Source organism: Eriocheir sinensis, chromosome 41 (assembly GCF_024679095.1).
Source record: "Eriocheir sinensis breed Jianghai 21 chromosome 41, ASM2467909v1, whole genome shotgun sequence".
In the NCBI taxonomy this organism is placed as follows: domain Eukaryota; kingdom Metazoa; phylum Arthropoda; class Malacostraca; order Decapoda; family Varunidae; genus Eriocheir; species Eriocheir sinensis.
In genome coordinates this window covers 8884569-8899213 of record NC_066549.1, presented here as the reverse complement: position 1 = coordinate 8899213, position 14645 = coordinate 8884569, and the positions used below count along the sequence as shown (strand labels likewise).

General features: G+C 47.1%; 1 protein-coding gene across 1 annotated transcript in view; it reads left to right on the top strand.

Moving 5' to 3' along the window:
* Positions 1-13952, top strand: part of LOC127009749 (uncharacterized) — a 26751-nt gene extending 12799 nt beyond the window's left edge. The window contains exons 2-5 of the mRNA XM_050883129.1: positions 10930-11807; positions 11939-12432; positions 12901-12965; positions 13862-13952. Coding sequence (XP_050739086.1) covers positions 10930-11807; positions 11939-12432; positions 12901-12965; positions 13862-13952 — 1528 coding nt within the window. The remainder of the gene's footprint in view (positions 1-10929; positions 11808-11938; positions 12433-12900; positions 12966-13861) is intronic.
* The last annotated feature ends 693 nt before the right edge of the window (positions 13953-14645 follow it).

The window sequence follows — 14645 nt, the reverse complement described above, 5'->3', positions numbered from 1 at the left end:
TGAACAGTAAATTTACGATAAGTAAGAGTCATCCAGCATCAGGGAGCCGCACGTGTCGGGCCTGGCGCACACCTCGCTGCACAGAGGAGCGGCCTGCGCGGCGGGACAAGAGGAGTGTTAATGACCTACAAGACGTGTGTAGGGCGAGGCCGGCATGACAGTGTGTGTGTGTGTGTGTGTGTGTGTGTGTGTGTGTGTGTGTGTTGCAAAAAAACCCTCATAAAGTAAGCTATGTTGTTAGGGAGCTTCTCTTCCTCACCTGAGTTTCATTCTGGTTTATCAGTCAGTCTCGTCGGTCTAATCAATCTCTATCAACACGTCTGTTCTGATTGACTGATGGCGTCTAAATCGTGGGTGTGCTGAAGTGTACCTTGTGTTATCTTTCTTTGAGGGGGTGTACTGAGACACCACAGTCATATTTTGTTGTTTATTTTTGTTTGTTTTTTGTTTTTTTTATATTTTTTTATATTTATTTATTTATTTATTTATTTTTTTTTTTTTTTACGTGTTAGCATATAGCGCCGGTAGGCTTTCTCCAGGGGCCTGGTGGTCGGCCCAAGCCCGTCAGAGCGCAGGCAATATTTATAGTGGCGCCATTTATTCTTGGCTCTTGCTACCCCCCCGAACTCATTCTTGATTCACTTAGACGGTTTCTTCTAGAGTCCGGGTTGATGGGTGGTCTTCAGGACAGCATGTGGGTAGTCTTAGGCCACTCGACGGTGACTGAAAAACCCCAGGTGGTATCGTGGGGATTCGAACCCGCGTTTTCGCAACTATTTTGAAATTCTGTTGTATCAGTTTCTAGAAAAGTCAATTATATTTCTATATCGTCAAATTTGTCATCAGTAACATATTACTTTGGTATCACGAAGTCTACTTTTCCTACCAGACATCTCCTTATGACACACCTCCCCAGTATGTGACGAATGCTTCTGAACTTACGATCTGTCTTTTCTTATTCTGGAAAACAGTTTATATTTATTTTTCTAAATTGTTCAGTAATTTTTTTAAATTTCCATCAAGTAAGTGAGTGTTCTTTTTGGTTTTCCATGTTATTTTCCAAAAGTATCTTCATATATCTTAATTTTTTATATGTTCGCAATTTATAATTTGCTTCCTGTACTTGGTTTGTATCGCAAAGTTCAGGTAAATCGTGATTATCTTTCCTTTTATATCGCTGCCCCGGCTCATGAAATTCATTAATATTGTTTTTCAGCAAGCGTTTTCCTTTTTTTCCGTTTACAAGCAGTCCTTATTAAAACTTAGGATCGTTTACAATTCTTTTTATAACCCCGCCTGACATTTTTTTTTCATCAGCCACAGCGGGCATTTCCTTCTCCACGGGCCGCTATTTATTGGATTTTCTGTCGTCATCTTTTCACTCTCCCCTTCTCCCTCGCTCCCACCACTTTTTACTTGCTCACTTGCGACTCAAAAGGTTTATCCCTCTAAATTGCAACCATTCTACCCAAATTGCATTTTCTTTCACCATTCTCTGCTTCGTTTTGAGCATTTTCGTTTGTACCTCTCGACTTTCTCTGTTTCTGTCCTTCTTCGATTGCCAGTTTTCCTGTGTGGCTTTATGATATATTCCACACCAGCGGTCTCTTTGTTTCTGCATTAATGCATTTGTCGTTCATTCATATATATATATATATATATATATATATATATATATATATATATATATATATATATATATATATATATATATATATATATATATATATATATACACCCCCACGATTCTCTCTCTCTCTCTCTCTCTCTCTCTCTCTCTCTCTCTCTCTCTCTCTCTCTCTCTCTCTCTCTCTCTCTCTCTCTCTCTCTCTCTCTCTCTCTCTCTCTCTCTCTCTCTCTCTCTCTCTCTCTCTCTCTCTCTCTCCCCCCGGTTGTTTATCTTTCTGCGTGTTTACCTCTGTACATTTGTTTGCCAAATAGGAGAGAGAGAGAGAGAGATCCCTAAAATCTCTACCAGGTTTCTTCCCTTCACAGTTTCATCTTTCTTTTTTTCATCGCCCTCGAGTTTTCCTGTCAGATCCTTTCATTTTTATTCTATTCCTTTCCAGTTTTTTCTCGCTGCCCACCTTTACTCTCTTTTATACGAGCCTGTATATAAACGTTCGATGTTTTTTTCTCCTAGCAACGCTTTGCTGCCAGACCGTTCATGTTGCTTTTACGACAACTGCGTTTATTTTGCAATTTATCAGTCTTGTGCTTTCTGAAACGCCATGCAAGTATACCTACCTACTTAACACACACACACACACACACTGTATGGTGCTCCAAGCTCTTTCAGTGAGGGTACTGGCTACCGATCGCGAGTCCAGCACGTGATCAGACCATGGTGATTGAATTACACACAGGCGCTCATGCACACACGTTATGTGAGAAGACATGTTCACTGAAAAAAATATGGTGTTTACGTTATTCGGTTCCGGGAAGAAATGATATTAGCTTAGTGCGTTTGAGTGTAGCAGAAAATGTGTATTCCTAGGTGACGATCTGTATGGAGCGTGAGGGGATGTTTATTTATATATAATGTATATTTTAGCCGCATGTGCATATGTATGGGCGAGGCGTGTGACCATGTGTTTATAGATGAATATATCTCTCCAACTATAGGCTCCTCTAGAAACCTGGTACATATTCGACCCCCGCCTTTGTAAGTTCGGAAGTGACTCAGAACCGCACAACGAAACGGGAAAAGAAACAAATAGAACAAGCGTGGCCAATTTCATTAGAGAGATGGAAAATAATCACACGCTTGAAACAGGGCGTGACTATTTCTTGTGTTCTGTTCTTTGTGTGGGTGGCCGACCCTCGACCATATAAGGGACGCGGGATGCAGGGGAAGAACGGAGTGGTGGGTGGGTTTGGGGCGTGGGCGGGGGTGGATTGCTCGGGGTATGACGTGGCCGATTGTAGGCGGGCGTAGCGTGGGTTAGCGGACGTGTAGCTCGCCTGCCGGGTTAGGTCAGGTTGGGAGCAGGAGAGGGCGTGGGCATACAGGACGTTGGTTGTTGTGGTTATGGTCGCAGTGCTGGGGATAGGCCGTGTGTGTGTGTGTGTGTGTGTGTGTAAACAGGCTGCAGTCAACAATTGAGCGGATGTTGTTTTGACATGTGAATGGGTTTTATGGCTTCGTTATACTTTCACGTAACTTTAGTGTTTATTTTTTATTACCAAAGTCAACACTACCACCGCTACCACCACCACCACCACCATCCCCACCACCACCACTACCATCCCCACCTCCATCACCACTACAATCCCCACCACCACCACCACCAACAACAACAACAACAACAACACTCGCATCACCACGTCCACGACTATATGCGCCACTAATTCGGCAGTGGCAACGAAAGTGGCAGCCAGGAAAGCAAGAACGTCACTTGTAATAAAATGATGATAATAATAATAATAATGATAATAATAATAATAATGATGCTAATGATAATAATGGTAATAATAATGATAATAACAACAACAATAATAATAATAATAATAATAATAATAATAATAATAATAATAATAATAATAATAATAATAATAATAATAATAATAATAATAATAATAATAATAACAGTAACAATAACAACGCGGCAGCAGAGGCACGCAGCAGTTAGGCAACAAATATCGCTCCCGAAGCATGTTGACTCAAGCAAGCCGCGGCCGCCCTTCCTTCCATCCCGACGTATTAGACATGGTAATGGGGTCTTCCCTTCCCTACGTAAATATTATAGAGGCAGGTTGTGCAGCATAATAGCCGTAATCTATCGTGCCTTCCGTCAAGGATTTTATCAAGAGGCAGTAAGGGTGAGGTACAGGCGTCGTAAAGTTGCGGACTCAGGCACATGCTTCACGGGAGGCATGGGAGGCAGCTGCCACACACGCTGTTTCAGGAGTACCGCGGGGCGCCTTTAAAAGTGGCTGTCTATGTGATGGAAGATGAAGAGTCGAGTGGGCTCGTTGTTTATCAAGTGGCGGACACGTCCAGTCTGTCTCGTTGTATGAAACTGGATGTCACAAAAATTGAATTTGAAACCTTAGCGTTGTCGCTACCCGGCAGAGTGAAGCTGTCGGGTCAACCGGACTTTACTGTTTTGGGAACATTTTTATTGTTGTGGCTCTATAAATATAATCCGTGTTCATAATTATGGCAAGGATGATAACTGGGGTAAGTCGACGGCTTGACGGCATGAGAAAATATGTATGTACCTATAATGAAGTATTCCTTTTGCTGCCAGTGTGACGCAGTGTAGTAAAAAATGAGAGTGCAATTGCATGGGATAAACCTGCTTCATTTTTTCCTTCAGACATTTCAGGTAGTAGGGCCGCTGGGCACACGTGTCGAGGCGGAAGACTGACGCGGCCACAGCAGGCTACGTTTTGTAATTACTGGCTCGGAGGCAGCTTATCTATGTTTGTATTAATATCTCCTTTGTCTTGTACTGCCTTCTATTACTTCAGAGGGTTCCTACCCCAGGATGTATATATTTACCTAATACGAATGAGCACTGTACTCTAGTTTTACCACGGTGCGCTGTGAGGCACATACCAAGGAATGGGGAAGGGGAGTGGCTGGGGGACCTTCAAGGGCTTGAAGGTGAGAGTTTGAGGACAAGGCCGAACCACAGCCCTCATGAGCAGCCTGCAGAGATGAGCAGAGGTAAACCGCTTCCCTTGATTTAGTGATACCCAAACCACCGCGGATTGCCGCCCTGCCTCGGCTCCTGTTCAAAACAACTTTTTGTTTATGGTGATGAGTTGTTTTTTTTTTTATTGTGTCGGGCCCAACAGAGTGTCGCAGTAAAAAAAAAAATAGTAAACCTGGTGTCATTCCACACCGTAATCTTACACGAAATAGTTACGATATATGCATACCAACAATAATCGAAATATTGAAAACTTCATAAATTGATTCGTTAGTCACTCGATGGACTAGAAGAGGGCATGTGTGTGTGTGTGTGTGTGTGTGTGTGTGTGTGTGTGTGTGTGTGTGTGTGTGGCGCGCCCATGCGGATGTATCGGTAGTTGTGGGTAGATATTGCTAGCATGTGTTAGGCGATCTATCTAGGTGGATGACACGGTATCCATATGTGAGTATTAGTGGCTGTTGATTTGCTAGACTCACTAGTGTGTGCCAGGGTGAGAGAAAAGCACAGCGCCACAACTAGAGATAGGGCCCGGCGCCACACCACAGCATCTTGGAATGGAACGTATCCCCCTAGGAGGCCTACCACGGCTCCCCAGAGGAAAAAAGAAGGCAGCGGCATCACAGCACTCGGGAAGAACAAAACACGCCTCAAAAAACACCAGGGCGGTAAACACCTCCGCCCGAGGCACTATTGATGCGCCAAGTACCCGGGAGAATTCTAAAGCTGCTGGTGTTTTAGAAGTTTCGCGTCGGAGGTGAAAGAGAGACTGCTCCTTAAATCACGAGGCCTGCCATCCCACACGCCCCCCCTTCCTCCTAAACCATTGTTCACCTGCGGCGTTTCAAGGCATAAAGGCGCGAGTATCAGCGTGTTGCATGAGCTGGCGTCGCATTTGCGTGGGTAAGTAGGATATCTATGCGCCTTTAAGGTCCGCCCCTCTCGGGTTAAGATCAAGGTCTCGGCGCCTCATTCCGTTACGCCGGCTGAACGTGGTGGCTCCTGTGTTGAGGCTTCGTAGAGTTGTATTCATGACCCGGGTTTTCTTTTTTTTTGTTTTCGTTTTTTGTTTATGGAAGGTGAGCTCTTTTCACTGCGTTGGAGGCGCGCATCCCCAGTGCAATGGAACAGCAGCTTCAATCCATTACGTGTTGTATGAATGAAAGAAAAGCAGCAGCAGCAGCAGTGTGTGTGTGTGTGTGTGTGTCTGTGTGTGTGTGTGTGTGTGTGTGTGTGTGTGTTCACGGGGGTAAGGTTTGAGAGAGAGAGAGAGAGAGAGAGAGAGAGAGAGAGAAAACTCAAGCGTGCATTCGTATGTGTATGCGTGCTTGCCTGCGTTCGTGCGTATGTGTGTGCTTGCATCGGCTCCGGCATGCGTGCGTGCTTTAATTTGAGCGCCCGCGTGTTTGTGTGTCAAATATCTTAGAAAAAAGCAATGCTGCAAGAAACCAGCGCCGCCTCCAGCCACCTTTATGATTGTGTTGCGGCGACGGAGTTTTATGGCTCCTGCTGGCGCTGGAAGGTCAGGGGTGAGGGGGTATTACCCCTCCCGGCGCTCCTCTTGCGCCCAGGACGGGGAGCCTCCTCACAGGCCAAGTGAAGCAAAGGACAGTTTGAACTTGACTTACTTGCTCTATACACAGTGATAAGTATTCCTATCTCTGTACTAAACCCTTCAGTACGCCTCCTTTGTGTTACCGTCTGCTAGCGAGTGATCAATATTTCTATTGAGTTTAGTTTTGCATTCAAATGTTTTATTGCTGAATCGGCATTGACTCCAGAAAGTGAAGACCCTCTCGACGGACGGGAGAGCTTGGGCCACGATAATCCTGAGCGACTTGTACTCATAAATCCTGCCTCATTGCATTTTTCATCTGGCGTTCATCATGATAAATATCCCTAAATTACTTCCAAGAGGTTTTTGAGTTCTATGTAATATTATCTCAACTCGCGCGTGTGTGTATGTGTGTGTGTGTGTGTGTGTGTGTGTGTCTACAAATATGTATTCGCGAGGAGAAATTGAACAACTTTGCAACAGATATAAAAGTAAATACTGCATAAACATTGTTGCTGTCCACCATTTACACCAACACTGCAGCAAAAATTAACTGCAAACGTTGGGTTGTTGGTGCCCCGCCTTACTGCGAGGCTCTCCCAAGTTATTCAATCGTAATTTTGTGTAGGAGAACTTTTAGAAGAAGCTTATGACACACACACACACACACACACACACACACACACACACACACACACACACACACACACACACGTAAACAAACACGAAGAGAAGGTTCGGTAGGTAGGGTCTCGCGAGGCGTGTTCTAGGGGTGAAGTATGGATCGAGTGTGTTGGGAGCGCGGTTTGGGAACGACCAGGACCAGACTGACCTTTGTGGCTTAGTTCTGGGGAGATGTATTTAGTTCACTGTAAGGACTGGCCGTGTGGAGGGGTCGTGAGGCGTGTGGTGAGGTGTATCAGATACCGTTGTTGTTTACTGGTCAGGTGGCTTTCGAAACGAATCTGCAGCTGTGTATTATCCATATATGTGTGAGAGTACGTGTTTATGTGTTAGTGTGTGTGTGGTGGGGAATACGTAAAAAGTGTGGTGACTGGTGGCCTTTACGTGATGGCATGTGGCGGTAGCAAGGGCGTGCCATGTAGCGTCTAAATACAGTAGCATTACATAAGGTATTCGGAGGCTGCGCAGGGTTAAGTGGGGTGGGTGCGGGCGGAGGCTGGAGGTGGGTGTGGGAGGTGATTGCGTGTCGTGGGTGTTCGCGACGCCTTAACATGGTGAGAAAAATAGGAGGGCGTGATGGGTGTGTTGCGTGAGGTAGGAGGAGGAGGAGGAGGAGGACTGGCAGTGGGAGAATGAACATAATAATAATACATAAAAAGCAGGACAAGAAAAGAACAAGAACAAGAAAGAAAGAAAGAATAGAGGAAAACAAAGAGAGGAAAAACATAATGAGTAGAAAGAAAGGAAGATGAAGAGGAGAAGAAAAGGAAGAAGAGTAGAATGAATAGAAGAGTAGGATGACTGGAAGAAAAAAGACTCGTCGTTGGAAAGGGAGAAGAGTATGAGGAATTGAAGAAGAAAAAAGAAGAAGAACAAGAACAAGTACAAGAACAAAAAGAAAACAAGGAGAAGAAAAAGGTAAAGAAGAAGAAAAAGAAGAAAAAAATAAAGAAGGAGAACAAGAACAAGAAGAAGGAGGGGGAAGAGGAGGAGAAAAAGAAAAGGTTGAAGAGGAAAACGATGCCGACCAAGAAGAAGAAGACGATAATATTGATGAAGAAGAAGGCAAAAAAGGAGGATGGGGAGGACAAGGACCAACTGACTTTAGGGGTTACTGTCCCAGGTGGCCTCTGGCACTGCCCTCATCTCGGTGGTTGGTGGGGAATGTGGTCGGGGAGGGAGTAGCAGGGGGGTGGACGGCATTGTAGTGCTTCTGTGGCCACTTGAGGAGGAGGAGGAGGAGGGCAAAAAAATAGAAGGATGTGGAGAAGGAAGAAGAGAAGAAAAATGACAAGGAGGATAATGACGAACAGGAAGACAATGAACAAGAAAATAAGGAACAGAAAGACGAGGAAGAAAAAAAAGAAAAAAAAAGATGAAGAAGAGGACAGAGGAGGTGGAGCAAAGTAATAAAAAAAGTAAATTGGCATGGAGGAGAAGGTGGAGGAGGAGATGGAAGAGGAGGAGGAGGATGTGGTGAAGAAACAGGATTAGAAGGTGGTTAGAAAAGTGGATGAACTGGAGGAGGAGGAGGAGTTGCAGAAGTAGGAGGAGGAGATAAAGGAAGAGAAGGAGGAGCTCTTTGGTGTGGCGTGATGGCAAAATGGTGGAGGTTATTGTGAATGTGGTGATTGGGGTGAAGAGCGCCAATAAATGATGCCAATATAATCATGTAACTCTATGTGTCAAGGTTATTGCTGATTTCTGGCCATAATTGTTGCTTAGTTATTATTCTTATGTTGGTTCAGATTTTACTGTCTCGTATATATATGTTTTTATTATGCACTAATTTCACTTTCATTCTTTTGTGTTGTCGTGAATATTACAATAGCCGAGCACCGATGCGCGTAACGAGGTCATTGACACTTTTCTTACTTATCATCTCCATATTTTACTTTTTTTGTGCTTTGTGACCGTCGAGTGTCAGTGACATCCTTTGTTCATGTATTTATGGACTTGTTTTGCAGCCAAATTCTTGCTGTGGATTTATATTCCTACCTGCTGAGTGTCGCATTATTTCCTGATACGTATAATTAATTGATTGATGTTTCTTTGTGAGAATCATTGTGCACCAGGTTGGCTGGATAGTATGCAGCCGCTTTGTTCTTAATGATCGCATCTCCACAAAAAAAACATTAACATGCCATAGCCGCGCCCATGCGTCCCTGAGCTGCGTAAAAACCTTTCCTCAAAGCATTCCATGTGCCATAAAGATATTTTCCTGAAGACGAGGGTGAATGAACTGTTGAGGATACAAAAAAAAAAATATTTAAAGTAATCTTCGCTCAGACATTCTGTAAACAATGATTATCCACACGATACCAACAATTAAGGATCATCTGTGTTAGGAACGCCTCCGTGGTGCAGTGGCCAGAGTACCTAGCTACGAATCCGCGGGCCCGGGTTTAAATCCCGGCCTGGGCAGTCGGGGTGCAGCCCACCCAATTGTTCATCCTTTCGGGCTGGTGGATAAATGGATACCTGGGAAACCTGGGGAAGGTATCCTGTGGTAACCCGGGTGTCACACTGGCTCTGCGCCGGGTTGATGGGTTCTTCCCCAGCACAGGCTCAAAGGGCCAACGGGATGGAGACGAGCACTGCCACCTCACGCAGCTATAGTGTACGTACCCTACTTTACCTTACCTTACCTGTGCAAGGTGAAGTGAGTGGCCGCAAGGGTAACGTAGTCAGGCGCCCGTCAGGCTGCGGCGCATCGGCTCCTGGCTAAGGTAACAGTTACCCGAAAGACAATATGAGGAAATGATGGAACAACCTTGTTTCTCCTCCGCAACGGAATGTGACTGCGAAATAGAAGACTCAAACCGAAACTTAAAAATCACATTCGTGGAAGTGATTGGTTATATGGAGCATCACATGCAACTCCAAAGCAGGAATCATCTAAGACTGTGTTGACGCGCTAAAAAGCCGCCTTGTCGTGGTGAGTCAGCCTCAACACAACATTCCTGTTTCTTTTCATGATATGACTGTTGGCGTGCAAGCGTCGATGTCCACCTTTGTTTGTTTCTCTCCGCGTGACTGGTCATTAGTGTCCCGCTCATGTTTTTTTTTTTTCTTTGTGCTACGCTTTCAATCTTTATCGAATTCAGTTTTTCTAAAGAAATGATCGGCCTAGCTTTATCAAGGTTTCAATTATTGGGATAATAAGGTTAAAAGCCTTTTCTTTGTTCGTATTGAGAGGGATTTGTCCACAAACGCCAATTCGTGTGTCTGACAGCGATGCATCACATGAAAACTCCTGCCATGCCCGCAACTTCCTGTTCTCGTTCTGTTTTCTCCTCAGGAAGACTAAGGTTGCACTACTGCCAACGACCAGGGGAAGCCTAGCCTCTCTCCCTGTCCCTTTCTCTCACCGTCGACTGTAAGAGGAGAGGAATAGGATCTGTGGCCAACCAGCCTAACCGGTGTCCTCCCTCTCCTGAGGGGCGCTACAAATTACTTTCACTCTGAATTAATCTTATATGAAGTTCATTGACTTAATTTCTTCCAATATTTTTTGGCCGAATATTATGCCATTCTGTACAATGACGAAATTGTTCATTGTAAATAAATGGCATTCGTGAATCATGAACTCGAGTAACTTTAACGGTTTAAAGTGTTTACGAGTCGTAACATTGTTATCAAGATACAGTCAAGGTTTTATCCTCAGTAAAACGGTAACGGCTATCCCTTCCTCACTCCCGGAACCAGATCTCTAGACGCGCCAGGGATGTGATTGGCCTGCTGCTCAACCTGCCTGGAGCCTCGTCGCGCACTCCACCCTGTAACCACCCGCAAGTTAGGGAGTGTGTCCGAGTTGAGTGACCCTCCCTGGTCAAGGGCGAAGGAGGTGGCGTCGAGGGAAGGAGCGAGGCTAAGAGATGCCAGTGGGCGGAAGGGTAGGCGCCGATGTAAAAAAAAAAAAAAATGAATACGTGGCCCTAAACTATCAAAGAGGAAGTCTTAGTTTTCCTGGGAACAGGTGACAAGAGTTACGTGATTATAACACATCATCCACCACACCCCTCACAGGACCCCCGGCCCACAGTACCCACCACACCCCCGGCCTGCAACACCCGCTAATACCACACCACGCAACACCCACCACACCCCCGCCCCGCAACACCCACAATGCTCCCGCCCTGCAACACCCACCACATTCCCGCCCTGTAACACCCACCACACCCCCGCCCTGCAACCCCCCCCCCCGCCCCGCAACACCCACAATGCTCCCGCCCTGCAACACCCACCACATTCCCACCCTGCAACACCCACCACACCCCCGCCTTGCAGCAACACCCACCACATTCCCGCCCTGCAACACCCACCACACCCCCGCCCTGCAACACCCACCACATTCCCGCCCTGCAACACCCCCCCCCCCCCCCCCCCGCAACACCCACCACTGTCCCGCCCTGGATCACCCACCACACCCCCGCCCTGCAACACCCTCCACATTCCCGCCCTGCAACACCCACCACACCCCCCGCCCGCAACACCCACCACACCCCCGCCCTGCAACACCCACTACACCCCCTCCCCGCAACACCCCCCACACACCCGCCCTGCAACCCCCACGTCACCCCCGCCCTGCAACCCCCACCACCCCCCCGCCCTGCAACACCCACCACACCACCGCCCCGCAACACCCACCACACCCCCGCCCCGCAACACCCACCACACCCCCGCCCCGCAACACCCACCACACCCCCGCCCTGCAACACCCACCACACCACCGCCCTGCAACACCCACCACACCCTGCCCTGCAACACCCACGTCACCCCTGCCCTGCAACACCCACCACACCCCCGCCCTGCAACACCCACCACATTCCCGCCCTGCAACACCCACCACACCCCCGCCCTGCAACACCCACCACACCCCCGCCCAGCAACACCCACCACCCCCTGCCCTGCAACACCCACCACACACCCGCCCCGCAACACCCACCACACCCCCCCCCTGCAACACCCACCACACCACCGCCCCGCAACACCCACCACACCACCGCCCCGCAACACCCACCACACCACCCCCCAGCAACGCCCCCCACATACCCGCCCTGCAACACCCACCACACCCGCCCTGCAACACCCACCACACCCCGCCCTGCAACACCCACCACCCCCCCGCCCCGCTACACCCACCACACCACCGCCCCTGCAACACCCACCACATTCCCGCCCTGCAACACCCACCACACCCCTGCCCTGCAACACCCACCACAGTCCCGCCCTGCAACACCCACCACACCCCCGCCCTGCAACACCCACCACACCCCCGCCCTGCAACACCCACCACACCACCGCCCCGCAACGCCCACCACATTCCCGCCCTGCAACACCCACCACACTGCCGCCCTGCAACACCCACCACACTACCGCCCCGCAACACCCACCACACCCATGCACCATATTCCCGTCCTGCAACAACCACAACACCCCCGCCACACACTACACCTCCGCCCCACAACACCTGTCACCACCACCACCACCACCACCACCATCCCCAGGGGTGGGGGCGTCGGCTGTATGGTTTGTGTGCAGGCGCAGTCAGTATCTTGGAGGACCTGGTTTAGCTTTCGACCGCCACTATAAGCTGAGATTTTTCAGTCATCACCGAGTATTGATGACTACCTATGAACCCGAACTCTTAGTGATTCTCTTTAAAGAGAATCAAGAGGAACTCCTTGGGGCAGCATTAGCTAAGGAAGAATTGCACTATTATAAAACACTTGCCTGCGCCACTACGGATTTGGCCAGACCAAAAGGACCTATCATAAAAGCTTACCGTCGCTGTAGGCCGAACGTAAAAAATAAAAATGCCTCGTAACACCCCCACACCCCTGCCCTTTAACATCCCTGACTCTCACTTTTCTGCGACACCTTCACTTTTCACATTAATTCAGCTCGTCACAAAAGAATTCAGCGGGTTTAATGGCCTTATTTGCAATACTCACCTCCAACCACAACTTCTAAGTCACTCATGTATAATGCCTTCAGGCACTGGAGGCTGTTGTGTCCACAGGGACGAGATTTTTACAAACAAATATAAATATACGAGAGTGGTAATTTTCGAGGTGGGTCCTGCTCCTGTATGCCTGCAGGCAGATCAGGTCATATCGTGGGCGGTCGTTCCTGGGCACACGGCAGTGGACGGACTGGAAAGTTTTTTTTCTTTATTCTAAGACTATGCTGACTAGCGTCAGGACCTCTTGACAGTGACACCTTTAGTGCAGGTCTCTTATCGCCGCGATGTGGCTGTCATTTGTTTTTGTCTCATTATCAGTCGGATTAATATGTAACGTTTGATGTAATCATGTACCAAGAAAGGAGATAATGGCATTAACATTGCAAAATATCACTTAAATTCCTGGTTAGTGTAACCTTGTATAAAAAGCGTTCACTCTGTATTCTTTATTCAAAAGTTTAGACTAATTTCATTAGAATTTCTTAAATAAATTTTCTGAGCAGATTCTTTCTTCAACTTTATATTTTAACGTGCGTCCCAACATTATCTAAACAGCTTGTTAGTGGTTAGGCAAAAACCCACTTAAATCTTTACTTCGTCCTGCCGACTACTTTCTTGGCCACCGTACACAGACAGCTCTGCACCATCGGCATTACATTCATTGAAGTATTCATCAAGGAATGATGTCACATCGTGAAATACATTCATTTGCATGTTTGCCAAACAATGCAGTGAGTCGCAATATTAACTGTGTATCTGCTGCGTTATTTTTATTGGATTTTTAAATATGAATATGGCTAAATGTGCCTGTCATCATTGTTATAAATACGCCTGCTTTGCTAGTGTAACCGTTTGTAATGTGAATTGTTTCGTGATCCAGTACTACATTTTTGCTTCTTCCGCACATTTCTGATCGCATGTTGAGCTCGTTGCTCCCAGCAGCTGTTGGGCGTTGACTTATTTTTATTCTGACAGCTCTTGGCTTCCTCCTAGGTGGGGTTCCATCTTCTCCCGCCCCGACACAACGCCTCGCAGCCGGTCCTGCACCTTTCTTGCCTCCAGCCTCGCGCACCACCTCTCCTGATCAAAACACTCCATATTTTTGGTCTGGTCGTCATGCACAGGCAGTGTCCGAATATTCAACCCATTCCAGTTTTCAAAATATGTTTTATGGGCTTATTTTTATTACTGTAGACTACCTGTCGTCTGTGCCTTTGAACTCATTTACTCACAGATTTATATTTGCTAGAATAATTATTCAATTCTGAGTTTCCACCAATTAACCTGCTCATAGGGTCTCTAATTGACTTACATTGGGAGTGTGTGTGTGTGTGTGTGTGTGTGTGTGTGTGTGTGTGTGTGTGTGTGTGTGTGTGTGTGTGTGTGTCGTGTGGCTGTTCCGAGCAGGACTAGTAATGATTCACATCTAAGATAAAGTTAGCTGTGATGGCGTCTGAATCCCCAACAACAAAGGTCGCCTCACTTCAGGTGTTACCCGCCGATTTATTGCCTAATCTTCGTTTCCTGTCTCCCAATATCTCCCGACATCGTTCCGCGTCAAGAGGAAGCTCGACAGCACACGCGCACAGGCTGAGGAGAAATTATATTGGATGTAAAATAATTCTGTCTGTTGAAGGCGTACCTTGAGACAAAGACGTTCCACCACACACACACACACACACACACACACACACACACACACACACTCTCTCTCTCTCTCTCTCTCTCTCTCTCTCTCTCTCTCTCTCTCTCTCTCTCTCTCTCTCTCTCTCTCTCT